The sequence below is a fragment of the Ranitomeya imitator genome, chromosome 1 (genome assembly GCF_032444005.1).
Source record: "Ranitomeya imitator isolate aRanImi1 chromosome 1, aRanImi1.pri, whole genome shotgun sequence".
Classification (NCBI taxonomy): Eukaryota; Metazoa; Chordata; class Amphibia; order Anura; family Dendrobatidae; genus Ranitomeya; species Ranitomeya imitator.
The window spans coordinates 940024910-940052645 of NC_091282.1; the positions used below are offsets into that span (position 1 = coordinate 940024910).

Sequence of the window (27736 nt, forward strand, 5' to 3'; positions counted from 1 at the left end):
AATCCACCCCCATAGGCCTCTATAGTATAATGCACTCAAAATAGGCAGACGCTACAAAGTATAATGCACTCCCTGTAGGCAGACACGTTACAGTATAATGCACCCCATAGGCCTCTACAGTATGATGCATTCCCCATAGGAAGACTCTATACAGTATAATGCACCCCCATAGGCCTCTATAGTAAAATGCACTCCTCACAGGCAGATTCAATATGGTATAATGCACTTTCCATAGGCAGACTCTATATAGTATAATGCACTCCCCATAATCCTCTATGGTACAATGCACCCTCATAGGCCTCTATAATATAATGCACTCCCTATAGGCAGACTCTATATAGTATAATTAACCCCCATAGTTCACTATAGTATAATGCACTCCTCATAGGAAGACTCTATATAGTATAATGCACTGCATAATGCACTCCCCATAGTCCTCTATAGCATATTGCGCCCTCATAGGCCTCTATAGTATAATGTTCTCCCTATAGGCAGACTCTACATAATATAATACACTTTCCATAGGCCTCTATAATATAATGCACTTGACATAGGCCTCCATACAGCACAATAAACTCCCCATAGGTAGCCTGTATGTAGTATAATGCACCCCCATAGGACTCTATAGTATAATGCACTCCCCAAAGGCAGAATCAATGTAGTGTAATGCACTCCCCATAGACACACTCTATATAGTATACTGCACTTCCCATAATCCTCTATGGTATAATGCACCAGCATAGGCCTCTATAGTATAATACACTCCCTATAGGCAGACTCTATATAGTATAATACACTCCCCATTCCCAATAGGCCTCTATAGTATAATGAATCCGCAAAGGCCTCCATACAGTATAATGCCCTCCCCATAGGTCAGGGGTGTCAAACTGCATTCCTCGAGGGCCGCAAACCATGCGTGTTTTCAAGATTTCCTTAGCATTGCACAAGGTGCTGCAATCATTATGTGTGTAGGAGATTAAATTATCACCTGTGCAGTACAAGGAAATCCTGAAAACATGACCTGTTTGCAGCCCTCGAGGAATGCAGTTTGACACCCCTGCCATAGGTAGACTCTGTATAGTATAATGTAGCCCTATTAGGCCTCTATAGTATAATGTACTCCAAATAGGCAGCCTCTATATAGTATAATGTACTTTCATAGGCCTCTATAGTATAATGCACACCCCATAGGCAGACTCTTTATAGTACAATGCATCCCCATAGGCCTCTGTAGTATAATTCACTTCTCGTAGGCAGAATATATATAGTATAAGGTACCTCCATAGGTCTTTACAGTAAAATGCACTCCCCATAGGAAGACTCTGCTAGGGCTAGCGGACTGCACCAAATAATTAGGAAGATGGTATAAGGTGCGTTCGCAGCCCGGGGTCCACCGTGAAGAGATGGAACCTGCTGCTGAGTAATGACAAACTATATGGTGGTATAATGTGGATAAACACACGGGTTAGCTTCACCCGGTATGAAGGAAGCGAACCCTGTTGCATTACAGGGCCTCAGTAATGCACAAAAAGTGCAAGCAAGGAGTCTCAGAACTCTATCCCAAGGCTCAGGGAAAGAGTTCCGCTAGACCTCTTGCGCTTGACACCGCTACTGGGGTGATAGAGTTAAACAGAAACAATAATTAAATGCACAAGAGTGCGTGCAGTGCCGCTCTGGAGGACGCCACTAACCACCCAGACTTGGGTAAGGAAAGTGCTCTATTAGTGCACGGCGCCGCACTGGCGGTCACTGCAATCTGACGCTGTACCATGCGCTAGGTGCAGGTAGCACTGTTGGGCGCTAAATAGCAAGCATCCACCATTCGCGAGCAGTCAACAAAGCTAGGAAGGGGGATGATTAAAGAGCGACAGTCACACATCTACAAACACACATTTTCAAGTATACACTAGGGCATGGCCAAGCGGCCAAGCAAACCTTTTATAGCAGCAGTGCTACGGGACCTTCCAGATGGTCCAATAGGAGCCGCAACAGGACCTGAGCATGTGACCCCGACCTCCAATGGGAGGTCGTTCCGTGGGTATGCTCATTATTGGAAAAGCAGGACTTAGTCCCAGAAAGACCTGCTCACTACTGATCAGTGCTGGCAACAAAGGCAGAGCCTGGAAGGGCAGCAGTAACCATTCGCACAGTATCAGCTTGAGCCAGACGCTGGGACCAACGTCTCCACTGAGCAGGCTCCATTGTGGCTGGAGAAGAATGGGAGACAGCAGCAGAGATGGCTTGAGATTCCCCCTGTGCAGAGGTGGGAACTCGACACCTAACATTACCCCCCCTCTAGGGCCCCCCTCCTTGGACCTCGCTACGCTTCAAGGCAGCAAAGAGCTGAGGAGATCGAATGTGCTCAGCAGGCTTCCAGGACCTGTCTTCTGGGCCATACACCTTCCAATCCACCAAATAAATTTTTTTACCATGTACCACCTTACACCCCAAGATAGCGTTCACCTCGTAATCGTCCGTAGATGAACCCGATATGCGGGCAGAAGACTCAGAAAACCGGGACATGCGTACGGGCTTTAAGAGGGACACATGAAAGGTGTTGGTGATACCTAGGCTTGGAGGAAGGGCCAGATGGTAGACCACAGGGTTAACCTGTTCCAGGACCTTGAAGGTCCTGAGGTGCAAACTTAGTGATCTCAACTCGCAGCCTGATGTTACAGGCAGAGAGCCACACTAAATTACCAGGAGCAAAGGTTGGAGCGGGGCACCGATGTGCATCGGTGGAGGACCTCATTCTCTCCTTGGAGGCCCGGATGGCATCTTAAGTGTGGTCCCAAATGTCCCGTGCCTCCACTACCCAGTCTGCCACCCTGGAGTTGGTGGAAAACACGGGCATAGGCACAGGAACCCGCGGATGCTGACCATACGTAAGGAGGAATGGGGTCTGCCCATTGGTGTCAGCTACGGCGTTGTTTAGCGTAATCTACTCCCACGGTAGCAAGGTTGCCCAGTAATCCTACCTGGCTGAAACAAAATGTCACAGATATATGACCAATGTCTGGTTAGCCCTCTCTGCCAATCCATTCGTCTCAGGATGGTATGCTGAAGAGAGATTCAACTCGATGCTGAGTAGACGATAAAAAGCTCTTTCCAGAACCGAGATGCAAACTGGGGACCCCGGTCACTGACAATTTTGTCCGACATACCATGTAGGTGGAAAATGTGTTTTATAAAGAACGCTGCCAAGGCCCGTGCAGAAGGTAGCCGTGGAAGTGGCACCAAGTGCACCATTTTAGAAAAATGGTCGGTGATTACCTAAATGATGGTGCAGCCACGGGACTTGGGTAAGCCTACCACAAAGTCCATCCTGACCATCTCCCAGGGCCTGTCTGCCACTGGCAGGGGATAAAGTAACCCAGCTGGCCGTTGTTGAGGAGACGTATTCTTGGCGCAGGAGGCACATGCCCGAATATAATCTCTGACATCACAGGCCATATGCGGTCACCAGTATGAACTCGCCAACAGCTCAGATGTCCTTTCGGTCCCAAAGTGTCCACCCACCCTGGACGAGTGAGCCCAAGAGAGAACCTCCGGTCGCAAATTTGATGTGACAAAAGTCTTGCCCGGGGCACAGACTCTAGCTAAACCTGAGCCATGGTCCTCAGGCTCTGAGAAGGGACAATAAGCCGAGGTTCCTCCTCTGCTGATGACACCACAGAGCAGGAGAGAGTGTCAGTACGAATGTTCTTCTCCCCGGAGAGAAAATGGAGGGTGAAATGGAACCGGGAGAAGAACAGGGACCATCTGGCTTTGCGAGAATTTAGCCACTGCGCAGTCTGCATTTAGACCAAATTCTTGTGGTCGATGTAAACTTGGAAGGGAAAGCGAGCCCCCTCCAGGAGGTGTCTCCACTCCAAGAAAGCCAACTTCATGGCTAGCAACTCCCTGTCCCCGATGGAATAATTCCACTCTGCCGGTGTAAAGGTCTTAGAGAAAAAGAAGCAAGGATGCTTCCGACCTTGAACATCCTTTTGGAATAGGACTGCTCCAGCACCAACAGATGAGGCATCCACTTCCATTATGAAAGGTTTATCTGCATCGGGGCAATGTAGAATGGGAGCGCTAGCAAAGTTAGACTTAATAGAGAGGAAGACCTTGGAGACCTCCTTCGACCACAATTTGGGATTTGCTCCCTTTTTGGTAAGGGCAACCAAGGGAGCTACCAAATTTGAAAGGTGGGGAATAAACTGGCGATAGTAATTAATGAACCCCAAAAAGCGTTGTACCGCTTTGAGAGAATGGTGTTCCTGCCAGTCCATCACAGCCTCTAGCTTGGCAGGATCCATAGCCAATCCCTGGGCAGAGATGATATAGCCAAGGAAAGGCAAGGACTCCTGCTCAAACAAACACTTCTCCAACTTGGCGTAGAGGGAGTTTGCCTGTAGGAGGTCGAAGACTTTGCAACATCTCTCCAGTGGGAGTCTATATCTGGAGAGTAGATGAGAATATCATCCAGATAGACTACAACCGAGGGGGAGAGCATATCCCGGAAGATATAATTCACAAAGTCTTGGAAAACAGCAGGCGCTTTACAGAGCCCGAAGGGCAGCACCAGGTATTCATGGTGCCCGTCCCTGGTGTTAAATGCCGTTTTCCATTTGTCCCCCTCACAGATGCGAATCAGGTTGCAAGCACCCCACAGATCTAGTTTAGTAAATACCCTTGCTCCCCGAAGCCTATCAAAGAGCTCAGATATCAGGGGCAGTGGGTACTTGTTCTTAACGGTGATGGCGTTAAGACCCCTGTAATCTATGCATGGATGTAATTCTCCGTTCTTCTGCATAAAGAAGAACCCAGCCCCTGCAGGTGACACTGACTTCCTAATGAATCCTCTTGCCAGATTCTCCTGGATTTACTGAGACATTGCCTCCATCTCCGGGAGAGATAATGGATAGACTCGACCCCGAGGAGGCTCAGCACCAGGCAAGAGGTCAATAGGACAGTCATAGGGGCAATGAGGCGGAAGGGTCTCCGCAGCCCTTTTGGAGAACATGTCTGCATAGGGCCAATAGTGCTTGGGGAGAGAGGAAAGATGTGCGGGTACCTCAGTAGTAGTAACCTGAATGCACTTCCTCTGACATCTACCCTCACAGGATTCACTCCATCCCAAAATTCTGCCTGTGGACCTCTCTGTATAAGGGGAGTGGTATCATAACCAAGGTATCCCTAACAGGACCTCATCAATTCCCTCAGGAATGAAAAGTAAGGAAATAATCTCCTGATGAGATGGCGATATAGATGGGATGTTCTGGTGTGTTATCTGTGAAGGCAGTGTCGACCCATTCACCACTCGTACGGTCACAGGTTTGGCGAGCATCACCAGGGGTATTGCATGTCGTTGAGCGAAGGCAGATGGCATAAAATTGCCCTCCGCCCCGGAATCCACGCAATTCTCTACCGTATGAGTGGATGGGCTTATGGTAATTGTCCCCTTAAAGGACAGTTTGGAGGAAAACGTTGCCGTGTCTAGTGTTCCTCCTCCTACAACCACTAGGCGCTGATGTTTTCCTGACCGCTGGGCTGGGAACATCTGGAGGCAAGATGTCCTGACTGCTGGCAGACATGACAGACCTTGAGTGCATGAGCGTTTTGGAACTTAGATCCCACTCGTGATACCTCCATGGCCTCATGTGACTAGGGCGCCTGGATCGGAGATTCCTAAGGTTTGGCAAGGTGGGAGCCAGCGGAAACCTCTGCCTACACTGGGCTCACTCCAACCTTCGCTCGGTAAAACTAAGGTCTATGAAAGTTGATACTGCTATTAGCTCCTCGAGTGTGGCGGGAATCTCCCTAGTGGCCAAAGAGTCCTTCACATGGTCAGCCAGCCCCCTCCAAAATACAGGGATGAGGGCTTTATCCGACCACTCCAACTCAGATGCTAAGGTGCAGAAGTGGACAGCAAAATGGCAGACCAAGGACGAGCCCTGAGTCAATGCCAAAAGTTGGAGTGCTGTATTATGGGCAGCATGGTGGCGCAGTGGTTAGCACTGCAGCCTTGCAGCGCTGGGGTCCTGGGTTCTAATCCCACCCAGGACAACATCTGCAAAGAGTTTGTATGTTCTCTCCGTGTTTGCGTGGGTTTCCTCCGGGCACTCCGGTTTCCTCCCACATTCGAAAAAACATACTGATAGGGATTCTAGATTGTGAGCCCCATCGGGGACAGTGATGATAATGTGTGCAAACTGTAAAGCGCTGTGGAATATGTTAGCGCTATATAAAAATAAAGATTATTATTATAAAAATAAAGATTATTATTATTTATTATTATTATCATGGGTGACACGAGGTCCTAAAAAGACCTGTTTCAGAGTGCTCAGGAACAGTGCACTCTGCACCACATGATTTCCACACTCCCACAGCGGCGTAGCCCACTCCAACGCCCTGTCGGACAGGAGAGACATAATGAATCTCACCTTTGCCTGCTCTGTGGGGAAACGTGCAGCCAGGAGCTCGAGGTGTATATAGCACTGGCTCACGAAAACCCTACAAGATTTGCTATCACCGGAGTATTTATCTGGCAGTGGGAGGCGAGATAAGGTCGGAACAGGGGTGGCAGTGGATAAGGCTCAAGCAAGGAGTCACAGAACTCTATCCCAAGGCTCAGGGAAAGAATTCCTATAGACCCCTTGTGCTTGACACCGCTACTGGGGTGTCAGAGTTAAACAGAAACAATAATTAAATGCACAAGAGTGCATGCAGTGCCACTCTCGCGGATGCCACTAACCACCCAGACTTCGGTCAGGAAAGCGCTCTATTAGCGCATGGCACCGCACTGGCGGTCACTGCAATCAGACGCTGTATCGCGTGTTAGGTGCAGGTAGCACTGTCGGGTGCTAGATAGCAAGCATCCACCATTCGCGAGCAGTCAACAACACTAGGAAGGGGGTTGATTAAAGAGTGACAGTCACTATCTACACACACACACGTTTTCAAGTATACACTAGCGCATGGCCATGCAAACCTTTTATAGCAGCAGTGCTACGGGACCTTCCAGATGGTCCAATAGGAGCCGCAACAGGACCTGAGCATGTGACCCCCGACCTCCAATGGGAGGTCGTCCCGTGGGCATGCTCAGTATGGGAAAAGCAGAAAGACCTGCTCTCTGCTGATCAGTGCTGGCTACAAAGGCAGAGCCTGGAAGGGCAGCAATAACCAGTCGCACAGTATCAGCTTGAGCCAGATGCTGAGACCGACGTCCCCGCTGAGCAGGCTCCACTGCGGCTGGAGAAGAATGGGAGACAGCAGCGGAGATGGTTTAAGATTTCCCCTGTGCAGAGGCGGGAACTCAACACCTAACAGACTCTATACTATAATGCACTCCCATAGTCCTCTATAGTATATTTCATCCCCATAGGCCTCTATAGTTTAATGCACTCCCCATAGGCAGACTCTTCAGTATATAGTATAATGCACTCCCCATAGGCCTGTATAGCATAATGCACCCTCATAGGTATCTATAATACATTGCTCTCCCTATAAGCAGACTCTATATAGTATAAATCACTATTCGTAGGCAGAATCTATATAGTATAATGCACTTCCCATAGGCCTCTACAGTATAATTCACTCATCATAGGCAAAGTCTATATAGTATAGCACACTTCCATAGGCCTCTGTAGTATATTGCATTCCAAATAGGCAGCCTCTATAAAGTATAATGCACTACCCATAGGCCTCTATAGTGTAATGCACTCCCCATAAGCAGACTCTAAATAGTTTAATGCACTCCACAGGCCACTATATTATATTGCACTACCTATATGCCTCTACAGTAGAAAGCACTCCCTATAGATAGACTTTATAAAGCAAAATGCACTCCCCATAAGCTTCTATGGTATAATACACCCCATGGGCCTCTATAGTAAAATGCACTCCCTGTAGGCAGACTCTACATACTATAATACTCTTTTTATAGGCCTCTATAATATAATGCAATCACCATAGGCCACCATGCAGTATAATGCACTCCCCATATGCAGACTCTATATAGTATAATGCACAACCCTTAGGCCTCTATAATATATTGCATTCCACATAGGCCTCCATACAGTATAATGCACTCCCCATAGGCCTCTACATATAGTATAATGCACACTCCATAATCCAACTCTATATATTATAATACACTCCGCATTCTTCACAAGTCTCTATGGATACCGATACAGTTGAACTTGTGATGACGGGCCATGCTGACACCGCCCCCCCCCCCCCCCCCCTTCCAGGTCACAGGCCTCATAGCGTAGCGGCCGAGTGTCCATACAGGGAGATACAGTAGCATAGCTACACCCACAAAAATATAGTAGTATAGCTCCTAGTGGGCCCCTCAAACCATGGGACCTTGATGGATTAAAATATATTAAATGTTTTCAGTCCCCACAAAAATAGCTGGGGTTATTTACTTTCCCACAGACTGCACAGCCCTAATCCCTGTCTGCATACTTTATTCTGCTACTGTCAATGCTCCTGCATTTCTCTTCACCCTAGGCTAAATGCACACCGTATGTGATGCAAACAGCAAAACAAAAGAGTAACCCTTAGAAGGACTGTTAGTATGATGGCTCAGCTTCAGCACCGGGATCAACACTACAGGCCTCTGATTCATTATACTGTGCACACACAGGCCTGGACAAGCATTCTCTCCCTCCAGTACGAAAATGTAATGACCAGAGGTCCGAATAAGATCCAGTGAGTCACAAACCAAGACCAAGGCAGAAATCTCCAACGGTATTTACTCAAAGGCAAATTAATCAAGGTAATATGGAGAATATTAAGGCAGATGCACCCCAAAGATACACTAATTCAGCAGCAGCTGAAATCACTGTGCCACTCAAAGGTCTCCTGAGAACTGTGTACTACAACAGACTAGTAAGAAATTTACCTAACAGGCAACTAAAAACAGGAACAAGTGTAAATTGAATGTAGTGTTATTAAGGGAGCCCCTGGAATGGCACATTGAGTATAACTTACACAACTCTAATATAAGATATACCTCTAAAGTAACAATTTAACACTCTGAGCAGAGATACCCGGGTATCTATAACTATGGTACCGTATCCTGAGATGGATTTCCTCTCAGGCAGGAATCCGCAGAGGCTGCAAGCTAGTTCATATCTTCAGCGCCAATAAGTTACAGCAAGCTCCTCTTGTCTTGTCGGCCGATGCCGAGCCCAAACGCCGGGGACTTAGTTAGTGGTCTCACGATGTAGTCTCTGCTTCTGTAGCTCCTAGGAATGCTTCCACGACAATCCATCCGTCTCTGTATCAGCAGTCTGTCCAGACTTGTTTCTCCACTCAATGCACAGGGAATCCACAGACTTCCAAATTCGTACTGGGTTCTTAGCAAAGTCTCCGTCTTTTCTTAGATAAAGGGTTAGCTCCTCTCCAGGAAACGTTAGCAACACAAGTCTCTCACAGAGTTAAACAAAAGGTTAGCTCTTCTCCAGGGGAACGTTAGCAACACAAGTCTCTCACAGAGTTAAACAAAAGGTTAGCTCTTCTCCAGGGGAACGTTAGCAACACAAGTCTCTCACAGAGTTAAACAAAAGGTTAGCTCTTCTCCAGGAAATGTTAGCAACACAAGTCTCTCAAAAGCTTCTTTTCCTCCAAAAACACTTGCAGTAAATCCACACAGTCTCTTTTTAAGATCTCACAGCAGCTTCTCCTCTTCTTCCCGCCTTTTCTCTCTCAGCTCTCACTTCCTACTTTCACTTTACACTCGAGACACTAGACCCCACCCCGCAGCACACATTGTCTCTGGGAGGTCTGTCCTCTGCTGCAACAGGCAAAAACCACAGGGTCCTAGTGCCCTCTCAGTGGGACTACAGTTCACCCTCTTACATGCCACCCCACTAGAGGTTGGCGTCCTCGACATACCTTCCCACTCAAATTCATCTTGAGCATATCGCTGAGGCGGTATTCCTGCCGTAGATCATGTAGTTCTCCTGAGTCCTACATCAACAGGTGCGACCTTAGAGGGAGCTAGAGTCTCTTCCGTGGTCGTGTTAGTGGGCGTAAGTGGAGTTGTCTCCTCCTGCGGCTCGATGTCCTGTGATACAGCGTCAGGACCAAGCAGTTGACCTGATGCACTCTCCTCAACAACATCCTCCATATCCCCAACATTCTCATCACCCGAGGCCAGATCGGTCACAGGGGGCAAATAAGCAGGCGCAGGAGTAAGCACACCATCAAACTCAAGATCATTCAGAGCTTCCGCCCCTTGGAACATGGCCTCTGGCTCTAGGGGGGAAGGCGCCGAATCTTCAAACCAGCACCGTTGTAACATGTTACGATGCAAATTACGGGTTGGCCCCCCTGTCCCCACCGGTTCGACCTCGTACACTGGAATCTCAGGGTTCACCTGTTTTTTTATCAGATACGGTATCGCCTCCCATCGGTCACTCAGCTTTCCTGACCGTCATTTTGTCCTCACCAACACTCTGTCCCCCGGAGAGAACAGCTCTGTTTGTACAGGTCGGGTGTCCTTATGGACCACCTGTCGAAGGCGGTCGCCCACCACCTGATGCACCACCCTCAACCGCCGCCGATGCTCTCGTACCCACTCGGATGCAGTCCGAAGGGGGGCGGAGGAGGGATCTGGCATGTTCAAATCCTCAATGTCTCGGCCAGGTCTACCAAACATCAACATGTGTGGTGAGTAACCAGTAGTACTGTGCACCCTGTTATTGTAAGCCCACATCAATTCGGGGAGATACTCAGGCCAGCATGTCTGTTGCTGACTCTCTAAGGACCTCAACATTTGCAACAGGGTCCGATTAAAACGCTCACACGCCCCGTTACCCTGAGGGTGGTAAGGCGTTGTTCTCGACTGCTCGATACCATAGAGCTGGTGCAACTCTTTCATCAGCGTCCCCTGAAAGCAGGCCCCTTGATCTGAATGTATTCTCTGCGGACACCCGAACACTTGGAAGAAATGTCGGCACACTGCCTCAGCCGCCGACTTGGCCGTCTGATCTCTTGTCGGCACCGCTACAGCATACTTGGTAAAGTGATCTGTCATCACCAGGCAATAGGAGTACCCTGACGTAGAGTACCCTATCAACACGTAGTCAATCATGAGTAGCTCCAGTGGAGCTGAAGTCTTAATAGACTGTGTGGGAGCCCGCTGCTCAGGGCTTTTGTTGAGCCCACAAATTCGGCACTGCCGACACGCGTCGGCCACCATCCCTCCCAACTCAGGGCAGTAGAGGACTCGCTGCAACCACTGAAGTGTCTTTTCACTTCCAAAATGGGCCCCCTTCTCATGCGCCTCATGAGCGACCACTGGCCCCATCCCCACAGGAATTATCAGTTGGTACCGATGCTGCAGCTCCGATGGCAGGTACACCTTACGATACAAAAGACCTTGCTCCACACACAATTTATCCCATTGTCGAAGGAGTTTCATTCCTTCCATGGACAACTGAGCCTTGTCCTCTGCACTGGGCCAGGCCTTGTTTTGTACCCAACGCCGCACAAGTGCAATGTCCGGACACTCATCCTGGACTCTTGTCCAATCTGAGGGTGTTTTACCCAGGACACAGGGCATCCCGGTGGCCACCCCACTTGAGTGTACCACACTTTGGAAGATAGGTATCTGCCCCAAAGCTGGAGTTTCAGTATCCTCAAGTTGTTCGTCAACATCTTCCCCGGATGACCCAAGGGGCACCCTTGACAATGCATCTGCATTGCCGTTCTCTCGACCAGAGCGAAATTTAATGCGGTAATTGAACTTGGCCAGTCTGGCGACCCACCGCTGCTCCAACGCCCCCAGTTTTGCATTCTCTAAGTGAGCTAGCGGGTTGTTATCTGTCATGACTAGCACCTCAGCTCCTGTTAGATACTCGGCGAAGCGTTCTGTCATTGCCCACACCAGGGCCAGCAATTCCAGCCGGAATGAGCTGTAGTTAGCCGGATTTCGCTCGGAGCCTCTTAAAGTTCTGCTGCCATAAGAAATCACTCGTTCTCGGCCGTCCTGCACCTGTGCTAGTACTGCCCCCAACCCATGAAGACTACCATCGGTATACAACAAAAAAGGGGTGTCAAACCGGGCGTAGGCCAGCAATGGGGCACTCGTTAGGGCGGTTTTCACTCCATCAAATGCCTTTTTCTGTAGGGGCCCCCATGGAATGGGGCGATTTCGAGGACCCAGCGCTGTCCCTCTCAAAAGTTCATTCAAGGGACTCACCACTTGTGAGAATTTAGGCACAAACCGCCGATAGTATCCTGCTAGGCCCAGGAAGGCCCGCACTTCTCGCAGGTCACAAGGAGGTGGCCACTCTTGTACCGCCTTAATCTTACTGGCTAAAGGTAGTACCCCGTCCGGGGTCACCAGATGCCCCAAATATTCAATCTGGTTTCGTAACAGTTGACATTTTTTTGGCTTTATTTTCAGGCCGTAGCTCTTGAGCCGCCGGAGAACTTGACGCAGCTTCTCCAGATGATCTTCAAATGAGGTTCCGAACACCACAATGTCATCTAGATATATCAGGACTGATTCAAAATTTAGATCGCCCAAGCATTGTTCCATCAGGCGTTGGAAGGTTCCTGGGGCGGTAGCGAGGCCAAAGGGCATCCGGTTGAACTCAAAGAGCCCCATTGGCAAGACAAACGCCGTCTTGGCCCGATCTTTTTCAGCCATTGGGACCTGCCAGTACCCGCTTGCCAAATCCAACGTTGAGAAATACTTGGCCCGACCCAGGGCCGACAGGGATTCTTCAATACAGGGTAAAGGATATGCGTCCCGTACGGTGTGGGCATTCAATTTCCGATAGTCCACACAAAATCGGAGTGTCCCATCCTTCCTGCGGACCAAGACTACAGGGGCCGCCCACGGACTCCGGCTCTCTCGGATCACTTGGTTGTCCAGCATACTGGCCACCATGCTCTTCACCTCTTGATAGAGCGCCGGAGGAATTTGACGATATCTTTCTCTAATGGGTGGAGTATCCCCCGTTGGAATCTCATGCTCAATCGTCTGGGTACACCCGAAGTCCTCTCCATGTCGGGAAAATGTCTCTTGATGTTCCCACAAAACTCTCTCCAACTGCTCCAACTGCACGGGGGTCAGCTTCTCCCGATCCACTCCCATCTGCTCCATGATCACATGAACATTCCATTCCTCCGTAGGAGGTTCAGTCCGGCCTACCTCGACCGCGAATGTCCAGGATGACTGTTGGTCTGGTCGCAATTCGAACCCTGCATTTTCCGGCACCTTCTCTGCCGGCACGAACAGTTCAGCCAGTATGGTCCCAGCGGGAATTGCAACAGCTTCATCTAAAACATTGATGCATCGGACCAGCACTCGTCCATTCTTCACAATCGCCAAAGACCGGGCCACATGTACCTTGGCAAATGAGGAACCCTCTCGGGCGGGCTCAAGTAGCACTTCAAGCCCATTCAATCTCTGTGCAGCTCCCAGAGGCAGCATTAAGAGTTCCTCTTGTCTGGGTCCCAGCAGGATCGGGGCCCTCGAAGTCACTCGGACCCGGCCCACCCGGCCACCTGGGACCGCACTTTTCAGCAAGTCGCAACTCAGCACTAGACGGTGTAGAATTCTCTGTGTGGGTCGGTGTCTTGTCGCACGGGCCCAGTATCGGGGTCCTTCACTGGCATACATCTGGTGATTCAAATCTCGCAGCACGTTCATTCCGAGCGTCACTTCCATCCCTCTTCTAGGGGGGTGATCCACCAGTACTACCCCTTTCTGCCCCAGCTCTTGACCAAACATTTTTAGTTGCATCCACACGATCCCTTTGACTGACAATTGACCATTATTTGCGGCGGTCAGTCGTATCACTCGGCCATCCTCTGGAATCACTAGTCGACTGAAGTATCTCTCATATACTTCTAGAGGCATTATAGTACATTCGGATCCCGTGTCAACCAAGCACCTCATCTTCCGCCCTTCAAACTCTGCTTCTATCACTGGACTACATGCAAACAAATCTTGTTCATTCCGTCGAGGGCTTTGTGTGGGTGGGGCCGCTGCTGCTTGCCCTCTCATGGCAGCGGCCGGAAGTTTAAAGCCGGCGACGGGGTTTCTGGGGCTGTAAGCGCCCGGCAGTAACGCGAGATGTGTCCCTGGCGGCCACACTTCCAGCAGGTGATTGTTCCTCGTGGGCGAGGGCTTGACTCATTCTGATAGGACGACCTGGCCATTTGCAGGGTCACCGTTCCAGGGGGTGGGGCAGGAGGTTCCCGTGAGGGGGTAGAGGCGGGATCAACTGTCAGTTGAGACAATTTCAGCTTCAACTCCTTCACCTCAGCACGCAAAGCTTGTACCACGCTTACAAGCCCCTCTCCCCCCGACCCTGATGACACACCTTCCTCCAGCTGGGCACTGTTCACTGACCCCTCGGGAACATAGGCTGATTTCTCTTCCCTTTCCACTGCAGCTCGGTAAATCTGCCAGAAAGATAACTCTGGTGCAACCCGGGCCATTTCCAACAGCTTGTCCCGGAGAAGTCTATGGGCTAAACCGGTGATGAATTGGTCCCGGAGCAAGCGGTCTACCTCCCGGAACGCCCCCATGGCCCCCGGGTCTAGTCGCTGCATCTCATTCAACATCTCTTGTAAAATATTAGAGTACTGCATCAGGGACTCACACTCTCTCTGGGGACGATTAAAGAATAGGGACCGAAGCTGGGCCACACGCGCTCGGCCCCCCAAACTCCCCTCTAACAGTTCCAAAATCTTTTCTAATGTATCCCTCTCTGATTCTGGGCGCACCATCACCATACGCCTAATATCACCCTCCAGTGCATTTAATGCCAGCTCAGCGCGTAACGCGGGGGTCAAATTACACATGCGCAGAATACTCCGGATTCTCTCAGCCCAATCTTGCAACGCCATATTGCGCCCATCGTATTTCGGCATGTGCTGAAGTAAAGCTCCTACAGGCACATACCCTCCCGGAGTCGCAGCGGCTGCCAGGGGAACCCCAACCCCCGAGGAGGATGCGGATACAGCGGGGTCATTTCCACCCTCGCCCTCGTCCATGACAAACACTGGATCCTGCCGACTACGCCAAAAATGTAATGACCAGAGGTCCGAATAAGATCCAGTGAGTCACAAACCAAGACCAAGGCAGAAATCTCCAACGGTATTTACTCAAAGGCAAATTAATCAAGGTAATATGGAGAATATTAAGGCAGATGCACCCCAAAGATACACTAATTCAGCAGCAGCTGAAATCACTGTGCCACTCAAAGGTCTCCTGAGAACTGTGTACTACAACAGACTAGTAAGAAATTTACCTAACAGGCAACTAAAAACAGGAACAAGTGTAAATTGAATGTAGTGTTATTAAGGGAGCCCCTGGAATGGCACATTGAGTATAACTTACACAACTCTAATATAAGATACACCTCTAAAGTAACAATTTAACACTCTGAGCAGAGATACCCAGGTATCTATAACTATGGTACCGTATCCTGAGATGGATTTCCTCTCAGGCAGGAATCCGCAGAGGCTGCAAGCCAGTTCATATCTTCAGCGCCAATAAGTTACAGCAAGCTCCTCTTGTCTTGTCTGCCGATGCCGAGCCCAAACGCCGGGGACTTAGTTAGTGGTCTCACGATGTAGTCTCTGCTTCTGTAGCTCCTAGGAATGCTTCCACGACAATCCGTCCGTCTCTGTATCAACAGTCTGTCCAGACTTGTTTCTCCACTCAATGCACAGGGAATCCACAGACTTCCAAATTCGTACTGGGTTCTTAGCAAAGTCTCCGTCTTTTCTTAGATAAAGGGTTAGCTCCTCTCCAGGAAACGTTAGCAACACAAGTCTCTCACAGAGTTAAACAAAAGGTTAGCTCTTCTCCAGGGGAACGTTAGCAACACAAGTCTCTCACAGAGTTAAACAAAAGGTTAGCTCTTCTCCAGGGGAACGTTAGCAACACAAGTCTCTCACAGAGTTAAACAAAAGGTTAGCTCTTCTCCAGGGGAACATTAGCAACACAAGTCTCTCACAGAGTTAAACAAAAGGTTAGCTCTTCTCCAGGAAACGTTAGCAACACAAGTCTCTCAAAAGCTTCTTTTCCTCCAAAAACACTTGCAGTAAATCCACACAGTCTCTTTTTAAGATCTCACAGCAGCTTCTCCTCTTCTTCCCGCCTTTTCTCTCTCAGCTCTCACTTCCTACTTTCACTTTACACTCGAGACACTAGACCCCACCCCGCAGCACACATTGTCTCTGGGAGGTCTGTCCTCTGCTGCAACAGGCAAAAACCACAGGGTCCTAGTGCCCTCTCAGTGGGACTACAGTTCACCCTCTTACAAAGTGTCGCAGAGCTGTTCAATGGCATCAGTGTACCGAGCTAAGCGCCGCCTGTTCTTTTATAACTTACTAGGGGGGACCCAAAGTCGCCTTTTCCCCCCTTTATTAGAGTAAACAAGGCTAAACACCTTTTACTGCCACATGAAAAGCACTAAAGGGTGCAAGTTTATTATATGTAGGGGGTTTGTGAAACTGAATAGAATATATATCTATAGGATATCTGTATATGTGGGGCCATTATGCTATGGAGTACTATGTGGGGCCCATTGTGCTATATAGAGGACTATATGAGGACATGCTCTTTCATGAGCCCGCTGAATATTATTATTGTTATTATTTTTTTTTGGTGGGGGCGAGGGTGTGACCCTCCTCTGTCTACTTTCATGGGAGTAGTAATGTAGTGGACGGAGCAAGGTCACACATCACACCAATGATTCCATAGAAGTGGACAGAGCAGGGTCACGCATTACACCACTGCTCCCAAAGAAGTGGACAGAGCAGGGTCACGCATAGGGAGCAGGCTTAATGTGTGACCCTGCTCTCTCCACTTCTACGGGAGCAATGGTGTAATGTGTTCTACTGCTCCCAAAGAAGTGGATGGAGCGGGGTAACACATTACATACATTAGATGCTATGCATCTAATCCCATCCTGTGTGATCCTCAATAACTAATCCCATTATGTGATAAAACTACACTTATCCTTGCATCTAATCCCAGCGTGTTACTAACATAGTAACATAGTAACATAGTTAGTAAGGCCGAAAAAAGACATTTGTCCATTCAGTTCAGCCTATATTCCATCATAATAAATCCCCAGACCTACGTCCTTCTACAGAACCTAATAATTGTATGATACAATATTGTTCTGCTCCAGGAAGACATCCAGGCCTCTCTTGAACCCCTCGACTGAGTTCGCCATCACCACCTCCTCAGGCAAGCAATTCCAGATTCTCACCGCCCTAACAGTAAAGAATCCTCTTCTATGTTGGTGGAAACACCTTCTCTCCTCCAGACGCAAAGAATGCCCCCTTGTGCCCGTCACCTTCCTTGGTATAAACAGATCCTCAGCGAGATATTTGTATTGTCCCCTTATATACTTATACATGGTTATTAGATCGCCCCTCAGTCGTCTTTTTTCTAGACTAAATAATCCTAATTTCGCTAATCTATCTGGGTATTGTAGTTCTCCCATCCCCTTTATTCATTTTGTTGCCCTCCTTTGTACTCTCTCTAGTTCCATTATATCCTTCCTGAGCACCGGTGCCCAGAACTGGACACAGTACTCCATGTGCGGTCTAACTAGGGATTTGTACAGAGGCAGTATAATGCTCTCATCATGTGTATCCAGACCTCTTTTATTGCACCCCATGATCCTGTTTGCCTTGGCAGCTGCTGCCTGGCACTGGCTGCTCCAGGTAAGTTTATCATTAACTAGGATCCCCAAGTCCTTCTCCCTGTCAGATTTACCCAGTGGTTTCCCGTTCAGTGTGTAATGGTGATATTGATTCCTTCTTCCCATGTGTATAACCTTACATTTATCATTGTTAAACCTCATCTGCCACCTTGATATTGGAACGCGCGGGGTTAAAATTTCGCCTCACAACGTAGCCTATGACGCTCTCGGGGTCCAGACGTGTGACTGTGCAAAATTTTGTGGCTGTAGCTGCGACGGTGCAGATGCCAATCCCGGACATACACACACACACACATACACACACACACATACACACATTCAGCTTTATATAGTAGATGATGATGTCAAACGGACAGCCTATAACAATAATGCCACAGCCAAGATGGCTACAGCACTACAGAGACAGGCAATCCCCAAAAGTTTATAGGCTGTGTCACAGGCTCCAAAGATGCGAGGCGGGGATTCAAGTTTTGAACTCGAGCATCGCCCATTGCTCACCAAGTCATGAACACATCCGAGAACCGTGCTACTTGAGTGATAACAGAGTGTCACAGAGCACATTTGTCATCCCTATTAATAAACCTGAAACCTGAATATTTAAGAAGATAAAAGAGGGGTTTTGTCTTTCACAGGAGAATGTGTATGAGTGCATAATTATTGGGAACTTATTATTTCCTATTTAAGTTGTTTATTTCCATCTGTTAATGTGAGAATTATGCCCAGACAAGTCAAAATGAGCAAAAATAAATTTCTTATTTTTAAAAAAATATATATCCGTTACCAATATTGCCATCCTTCTTTTCAATAACAGTCATAAGCTTTCCTTCCATGGAGTCTGTCAGTTTCTTAATCTGGTGATGATCAACCTTGGCAGCAACAACAAATCTCTAAAACCACCATAGATCTCTCATTTTAAAAGGACCCACACATTTTTAATAGGGTTTGGGCAAGATTAGGAAGGGGCCATGTCATTATTCTGTCATCTTTAAGACCTTTACTGGCTAGCCAAACAGTTGAGTATTTCAATGCATATCATGTAGCATTATACTGCAGCAAATAATCTTTTTTTTAAAGATGCAGACTTTTCCTGTGCAACTGTTTGAACAAATTTTGTCTTCTAAAAACTTGCAGTAGGTTTGGGAGATTATTTTGAGTCAATCTTTAAGCCAAAAAGTTCAACTGTCTCATCTTTAATAATACCAAAACGTAGCAGTACCCAACCTCCACTTTGCTGGTGTCTTAGTCAAAGTGGGGGTCTGTGCCTGTTACTGATCCATCCACGAGCCCATCTGTCTGATCCATCAAAAGATACTCTTATATTTTCAGTCAATGAAATATTAGAGAAATCTGTCTTCAAATATGTCTTGAACCAGTCTTGACATTTCAACTTATGTGTCTTGCTCATTGGTGGTTGGGTTTCAGCTCTCCTCACCTTGGCCATGTTTCTGAGCACTGAACACCTTGTACTTTAGGGCACTCCAAGGAGGTTGCAGTTCTGTATTATGATAGCACTGAAGGGTAATGAGTTCCTGGTTGCTTCATTTCCAATTGTTCTCAACTATTTGCCCGTTAATATGCATCTCTTTTTCCTGAACATTTTTACACTATTACAATATTTACAGCAAAACGTTTGATGGTTCTATGATCGCATCCCAATATCTTAGCAATTTCAAGTATGCTACATCCCTCTTCTCAGAGTTAGGGATAAACTAGTGAGGGGTGCAATTCAAGTAATGGTCAGAAACATACACAAGACAGCTTATTCTGGAAAGTTACTTGAAAGTGCAATTACCCTTTAAGTTAATTAAACAAGGATCTCCAATAAAAAGCAAAGACTATATTTTGATTTCAGTGGGGAGATCTGGGGTACAAAAAAGTGCAAAGGATTATATCTTATAGAAGTATAATATAGTAAACTTGCATTGATGATTTAGCCATTTATTCTCATTTGCTGTATTTTTCACAGAATCATTGTAAAATGGACTTTTCAAAAGATCTTTTTCTTCATAGATTATTAAATGTAAGGCGGCCGTATGTTGGGAACCCAACAAACCTTTTACTATTGAGGAGATTGAAGTTGCACCACCAAGAGAACATCAAGTTCGCATCAAGGTAAACTCTGTTCTGCTTTTATACTTCTACATAGGATTGATAAAATATGGGCTTAATATTTTGCTTTGTTACCCATTGCAACATAATAGAAACCAATTCATCATTTGTAAGTATTTTTAAGACTCTTTTCTGCTTTCTTAACTCATGGTATTCGTTAACTTTTTTTGCACTACATTTTTAAAAATGGCTCATTGGTTCATCAATTTTGCACGAAATAAAAAATGCTCTTTATTTTTGCCTGTAACTTTTTTGTGAATTTTTACCTCAAAAAGATGCATGGTAAACTATAATGTTGCAAAATTTGAGTGCCAATTTCAAACGTACATGCATTCGTTCCAAGTGGAGGACTAGAGTAAATTTGCATTAAAATTTTGTGACTATTTTAAAAATCGCAAATGATGAATCAACCAAAACCCTGAACAAAATTACAATCATAAAATAAATAAAAGCGGAGCCAGGTGTCACAAAGATGATTGTCCTGCAGCGAATAAACAATCACCACAATATTCTAAAGGATGCAGGAATAGAATACAATTATTTGCGCTGGTAAGAGATCAGTAGATGTGACCAAAGATGGATGCCAAACTAAATACACCGGTATACCCGGTAAGGTCCGCCAATAAAATCTGAAAAAAGTAATTTAGTAGGCATACAACCTGCCAATGTATCTAGAGTCCAATTTCTGGACACATGAAGTAAGTGACTGCAGGAATCAAGGTCAAATAATATAAATCAGAGCCAAGTAATAAAAATCAGTACCTTGCCGCCGGGTCGATGGTTTCTGGATGTTCCAGGATGCGATGAATCCAGTGGATGAAATCTTCCAAAAGTAATGTCAGAGAGTTGCCCCAGCCGGTGGCCGCTGCTCCGTTTGTGAGCTCCAGTAAGAGGTGGGGATCCTGTGTCCTGGTGTAGAGACACAGTGTGAGGTGCGAGCAGTGAGAGGTCTATAGGACCTGCGTGACGCAGTGGATCAGGTGACAGCCCGCATGACTGGATGCTAGGTACAGATCGCGGTAAGTACCAAAACCGACGCATTTCGGAAACACCTGTTTCCTTCCTCGGAACAAAATTACAATAATTTATAAACAAGTGAACACATAAAATGGACATTAAAAAGCACAAATGAAGCGAAGAATAAAGCACAAATGACTAGAAAAAACATCAAAAACTAAGCATAAAAAGAGTGCAGGTGCTATGACAAATAGGGCTCATAGTCTTTTGTGTCTGCTGAGGCAGCAGGTGGAGCATAACAAAAGAGATTCACATTCAAAAGAATAATAAATGTAATAAAAAATACAATTTACATTTTAGAATTAATGTAAAGTACTAGCCCCTTCACGACATGCGCCGTACTAGTACAGCGCATGTTGCGTCTCCCTCTTTGATGTGGGCTCCGGCGGTGAGCCCACATCAAAGTCGCAACATGTCAGCTGTTTTGTACAGCTGACATGTGCGCGCAATAGCAGCGGGTGAAATTGCGATTCACCCACCGCTATTAACCTGTTAAATGCCACTGTCAAACGCTGACAGCGGCATTTAACTACCGCTTCCAGTCCGCGCGGCCAGAAATGCTGATGATCGCTGCTATGTAGCTGAGCCAGCTTCTAGCCTCCCATGGAGGCTATTGAAGTATGGCAAAAGTTAAAAAAAAGTTTTTAAAAATATGAAAAAAATTTAAAAAATTATAAAAGTTTAAATCACCCCCTTTTCGTCCCATCCAAAATAAAACAATAAAAAAATCAAACCTACACGTATTTGGTATCGCCTCGTTCAGATTCGCCTGATCTTTCAACTAAAAAAAAGCATTAACCTGATCGCTAAACAGCGTAGCGAGAAAAAAATTCAAAACGCCAGTATTACGTTTTTATGGTCGCCGCGACATTGCATTAAAATCAAAGGAACGTATCTGTGCAAACGTGGTATCATTAAAAACATTAGCTCAGCACGCAAAACATAAGCCCTCAGCCGACCCCAGATCACGAATAATGGAGACGCTACGGGTATCGGAAATGGCGCATTTTTTTTTTTTTTTTAGCAAAGTTTAGAATTTTTTTCACCACTTAGATAAAAAATAACCTAGACATGTTTGGTGTCTATGAACTCATAATGACCTGGAGAATCATAATATCAGGTCAGATTTAGCATTTAGTGAAGCTAGCAAAAAACCAAGTGTGGGATTGCACATTTTTTGCAATTTCACCACGCTTGGAATTTTTTTCCTATTTTCTAGTACAAGACATGGTAAAACCAATGGTGTCGTTCAAAAGTACAACTCATCCCACAAAAAATAAGCCCTCACATGGCCATATTGACGGAAAAATAAAAAAAGTTATGGCTCTGGGAAGGAGGGGAGTGAAAAACGAAAACACAAAAACGAAAAAGGGCTGCGGCGGGAAGGGGTTAAAGATAAAGTGTATAATAGGAAAAACAGCTGAGAACAATTCCTGGAAGGCTTCTTGTTCTTGATACTATGATTTTCAATAATCAGATGGAGCCATTATGTCCAAACATACTTTGAGGCCGGCGTCACACTACCGTGTTTTACGGACGTATAAGAGGTGCTGAAAATACGGATTGCATACCGTACAATGCTTCTCTATGCCCCAGCTCCTATCAGCCGTATTTTACTGATCCGTATTATACGGTCTTCTACGGCCGTAGAAAATCGCAGCATGCCGCATTTGTCACTATATTGCGCAAAAAATACGCCAATGAAAGTCTATTGGAGCGAGAAAAATATGGATTACACACGGACCAGCAGTGTGACTTGCGAGAAATACGCAGCGGTGTTAGAGAGAAAAGCCGGCAATTCAGTGCGGTGTACAGTAAAATCACACTGACAGATTACAATAGAATAGGTAGAATAAATGTGTACACATAGAATAGGTATATAGGTATATATATATATATATATATATGTCAGTGAGACACATATATACATATATATATATATATATATATATATATATATATATATATTAATATTTCATCCAGCGCGAGATAGCTTAAAAGCCGGTAATTCAATTGCCGGCTTTTGCTATCTCCTTCCTAAACCCGACTTGATATGAGACATGGTTTATATACAGTAAACCATCTCATATCCCCATTTTTTTTGCATAATCCACACTACTAATGTTAGTAGTGTGTATGTGCAAAATTTGGGCTGTCTAGCTATTAAATTAAAGGGTTAAATGGCGGAAAAAATTGGCGTGGGCTCCCGCGCAATTTTCTCCGCCAGAATAGTAAAGCCAGTGACTGAGGGCAGATATTAATAGCCTGGACAGGGTCCATGGTTATTGCCCCCCCCCCAGCTAAAAACATCTGCCCCCCAGCCACCCCAGAAAAGGCACATCTGGAAGATGCACCTATTCTGGCACTTGGCCACTCTCTTCCCACTCCCGTGTAGCGGTGGGATATGGGGTAATGAAGGTTTAATGTCACCTTGCTATTGTAAGGTGACATTAAGTCAGATTAATAATGGAGAGGCGTCAATTATGACACCTATCCATTATTAATCCAATAGCATGAAATGCTTAAAAAAAACACACACACAATATTGCAAAGTATTTTAATGAAATAAACACACAGATTGTTGTAATATTTTATTCCACTCTCAATCCACCTGAAGACCTTCGACCTGTAACAAATTAAAAATAATAAACCAACAATATCTCATACCTTCCGTGGATATGTCCCACGATGTAAATCCATCTGAAGGGGTTAAATTATTTTACAGGCAGGAACTCTGCTATAATGCAGCTATGCTCGTGCCTGTAAAACCCCAGCGAATGAATGGAAAGTAGGTCAATGACCTGTAGTTACCTTCATTCGCGGTGAGGCGCCCTCTGCTGGATGTCCTCATATGACCTCGAGCGTGGGAACTTTTCTGAATATTTTCATGTTTGTCACATTTAAATGTTGCAGATTATCAAACAAATTTAAATATTAGACATAGATAACACAAATAAATACAAAATGCAGTGCCATTTGTGAAAAACTAAACCCCCTCCCTTAAAGGGAACCTGTCACCTGAATTTGGCGGGACCGGTTTTCGGTCATATGGGCGGAGTTAAATTAACTGTGGTCTATCAAGTCTTTGGGAAGCTAAGTTCAATTTCCCTACCCACACCGAGGCCTGATTACTGCCACACCTGTTCGCAATCAATAAATTACTTAAATAGGGCCTGCCTGACAAAGTGAAGTAGACCAAAAGATCCACAAAAGCTAGAAATCATGCCGAAATCCAAAGTAATTCTGTGTTATGAATTGACGTGAGTTGGAGTAGTGGTATTGCAACTACTAGAGGCAGCACCGGCAGACTGCATATTCAGGAATTAGCCAGAATTTGGTACACAGGAGCAACAGTATAGTTTGAGAGGTAAGTAGGTTATGAAGTCCGGAATAAGTCAGAGAACGGTACCTGGGAGCAGCAGTATAGTTTTGACTATATGTCACATTGCCGCCACCGCCGCATCCTGAGCCCTGAGATTCTTACCTTTCATCGGCGTCCCGGCATGTTCCTGCAGCTGCTGTTCCCCGCCTGGCACCACCTCCTCCTCAGCTCTCGCACCCGGCTTCTGCTTCACGTTGGGTGCGTACGCGCGCTGGGTTCAGCGCTGCGTGTGCACACTTCTGAGCTCGGTCGTGGTCTCTCTTGCCTGCCCTCTCTATCTCCTTGGAGGACTCCAACCCGAAGGACTGCACTGCACTGCCCTTATTAGGCAACCTCTTCCTCTTGGCCATGCCTGATGCTCATTTGTGATCCACAAGTGAATCTGGCTCCACATCTCTCCTGCGTTCCTCCCTGCCTTCTTGTTCTCTGCTCACTTCCCGTTGCTGTATCCTTTATCTAATCCTGGTCCTCTCCTTTGTTCTCTCCTAGTGCCTGCCTGCTGGTCTTCTCAGTGCAGTCCATACTCCCACGCTTTCCCTGTTTCTGTCTCCTCATCAGTCCTTACTGATCCCTATTAATTGCCATTCTTGTCCGCCCTTCCTTACCAGCTGCCGTGGCAATAGTCTCCCTCGGGTCTGCCACTAATGCTCCCTGCATAGGAGGTGGTTCACTTGGTCAGCTCGCCCATAGCAGGTTCACTGTCACAGTCCATTGGGTCCACCTTATAGTCTCCACAGTTATATCCTCACAGTAGCATCAGGCCATGGACCCCACTGGTGTTTCTGCCTCTGCCCAAAAGGAATTAGTATTCCTATGGGAAAATCAGACCAGGATCATGTCCTTTTTAAAGACTATGGAGTCTCATCTTTCGGCCTTACAGCCCTCTGACCCGGGGAACGCCTCTCAGCTGGCCGGTCTTCAGCAGGAGCTTGTCCAGCATCGCGACACTCAGTCACATTTTCTTAATTATATGGCCTCGGTGGATAAAAGGCTTCTCTCCCTCCAGACTGCCGCTTCCACTCCTGAGCAGGCTTCTGCTCCGCATTCATCGCCCCGTCTTGCCAGGCCTCCACGGTATAGTGGAGATCCTAAATTATGTAGCGGGTTTCTTAACCAGTGCCACTTGCATTTTGAATTATCACCGCAACAATACCCCACCGACTGAGCTAAGGTGGCTTTTGTGGTGTCCCATTTGAAGGGAGAGGCTTTGGCTTGGGTGAACCCTCTCTGGGAGCGAGATGATCCTGTGGTTTCCCAACTCGCTACCTTCCTAGACAACTTCCGAAAGGTGTTCGACGAACCCAGTCGCCTGGCCTCTATCACCGAGTCCCTCTTTAACCTCCACCAGGGCTCTCTCTCTGTTGGCCAGTACGCCATACGTTTCCGTACTTTGTCCTCTGAGCTAGTGTGTAACAATTAGGCTCTGGTGGGAGCTTTTTGGCGAGGTCTGTCATCCCAGATTAAGGACGAGCTGGCGAGTCGAGACACACCTACTTCTTTAGATGATCTAATCTCATTGGCGACTCGCATTAATCTACGCTTCCAGGAGCGCTCCCGTGAATCTGCCAGGAAGAGGAGACCTCTCCATTGGACTTCAGCTACACGTAGTCTCTCCTACTCTCAACCCACTTCTGCTTCTTCCACTTCTACTCCTGAGCCTATGCAAGTAGACCATCTCAAACCGGCATAACAGCACCGCAAAGAGAGACTCGCGCAGGGTCTTTGTTTTTACTGCGGCAGCGCCACCCATCTTCTGCGTTCCTGTCCTCAAAGGCCGGGAAACTCCTCCACCTAGGGCAGGTAAGAGAGGCCTCCCTAGGTAGCAGTGATTCCTCTCCTCCTCTTATCCTCTCTGTTTTATTACATTTGGGTTCTAGTCGCTTCTCTGAGGAGGCCTATATTGATTCGGGAGTGGATGGGAATTTTGTTTCACTTGAGGCGGCAAGAAAATTTGGGATTCCGGTTATATCCCTAGGCAGATAGCTTCAGTCGATGGTCAGCCTTTGTGGGAGGCCATCGATCTGGTCACCGAGGAAGTGGAACTTCAAATTGGAGCTTTACACCAAGAGAAGATAGCCTTCTATGTGCTGCCCTCATTGTCCCATACGTTCCTTCTGGGACTTCCGTGGTTGAGAACTCACGAACCCATCCTGGACTGGCAAACTGGAGACATTCTACGTTGGGATCAGTCTTGTCAGACCAGGTGCCTGCTTCCCGTTCAGCCTGTTAGATCCTCTCATCCTGCCTCGGTACCCGCAGACTTGCCTCCAGCTTACTGCTCCTTTGTGGAGGTCTTCAACAAGAAAATAGCAGAGACTCTACCTCCGCATTGTCCGTATGATTGTCTGATCTATCTCATTCCTGGTTCGACTCCACCTAGGGGTCATATTTATCCTTTATCTCCTTCCGAGACCCAAGCAATGTCGAGTACGTTCAGGACAATCTGGCCAGCGGCTTTATTCGGAAGTCCTCTTCTCCCGCAAGAGCAGGTTTTTTCTTCGTCAAGAAGACGGATGGATCTCTTCGCCCCTGCATCGATTACCGAGGTCTCAACGATATCACGATTAAAAACATGTATCTGGGGGTGTGGCTATGTAGCTGAAGAGAAAGGACGCACTCTGGGAGAGCTCCTAATATCCTGACTACATCCTGCCATTAAGATCCCTCCTAGGTGTGGGCTACCTGCTGGGTCTGGGGCCCTTTGGACCCTGGAAGGTGTGCGGCTGCTGAAGGGAGTGCTGGAGGACCGGAGAGACGCTGGGAGCCGAGGGAGCCTGCACGGTTGGTGGATCCATGTGAGGCGGCGTATGGCAATGGGTTTTGCCCTAAACTTCCCAGACGCAAATGTCAGTTGTATGGGGGATTTTAATCTAGTTATGGATAACCGCCTTGATAGACTGAGATTGGGTGATGAGATAGTTGGAGAACCCCCCCTCTCAGGCTCTATCCCAATTGGCTTTATTTTGGAGGGAAGTGGATGGTTGGATCTGTGGAGAACACGCCACCCTGAGATAAAAGGATATACCTGTCACTCATCCACCAGACGTTCTCTCTCTCGCATAGACTATATATTTGGATATGAGGGGTTGGCAATGTGGGTGGATAGTATTGAACATGATAATAGCGGAATATCTGACCCCAGCCTGGTCATCGTCAAACTTAAATACGGACAATCAAACAATGGCATAGTCTGGAAGTTGAATCCATTCTGACTAAAATTAATAGACTCCAATGATAGGACTGTTGACCAGTTGAATTGCTTCATTTCATCCCACCAGGAGCCCCAAAACACCAACCTATTTTGGGATGCCCTTAAAGCGTATCTAAGGGGATGTTTATCTCTTATATAAAAAGGGTGACCTCAAGAGAAGATGACGAGATGGAGCAACGACTGAGACTTGGAGACCACATACAGTGGGGCAAAAAAGTATTTAGTCAGTCAGCAATAGTGCAAGTTCCACCACTTAAAAAGATGAGAGGCGTCTGTAATTTACATCATAGGTAGACCTCAACTATGGGAGAC

At 46.9% G+C, this 27736-nt stretch overlaps 1 protein-coding gene across 2 annotated transcripts in view; it reads left to right on the forward strand.

The window, feature by feature from the left end:
• The window catches only part of LOC138655749 (alcohol dehydrogenase 1-like), a 169412-nt gene that overhangs the window by 36933 nt on the left and 104743 nt on the right, over nt 1-27736 (forward strand). For both annotated transcript variants that reach the window (XR_011316730.1, XM_069743619.1), the window contains exon 2: nt 19716-19817. Coding sequence is in view for 1 of the 2 variants with exons in the window: in XM_069743619.1 (XP_069599720.1) it covers nt 19716-19817 (102 nt within the window). In the remaining variant the exon portion in view is untranslated. The remainder of the gene's footprint in view (nt 1-19715; nt 19818-27736) is intronic.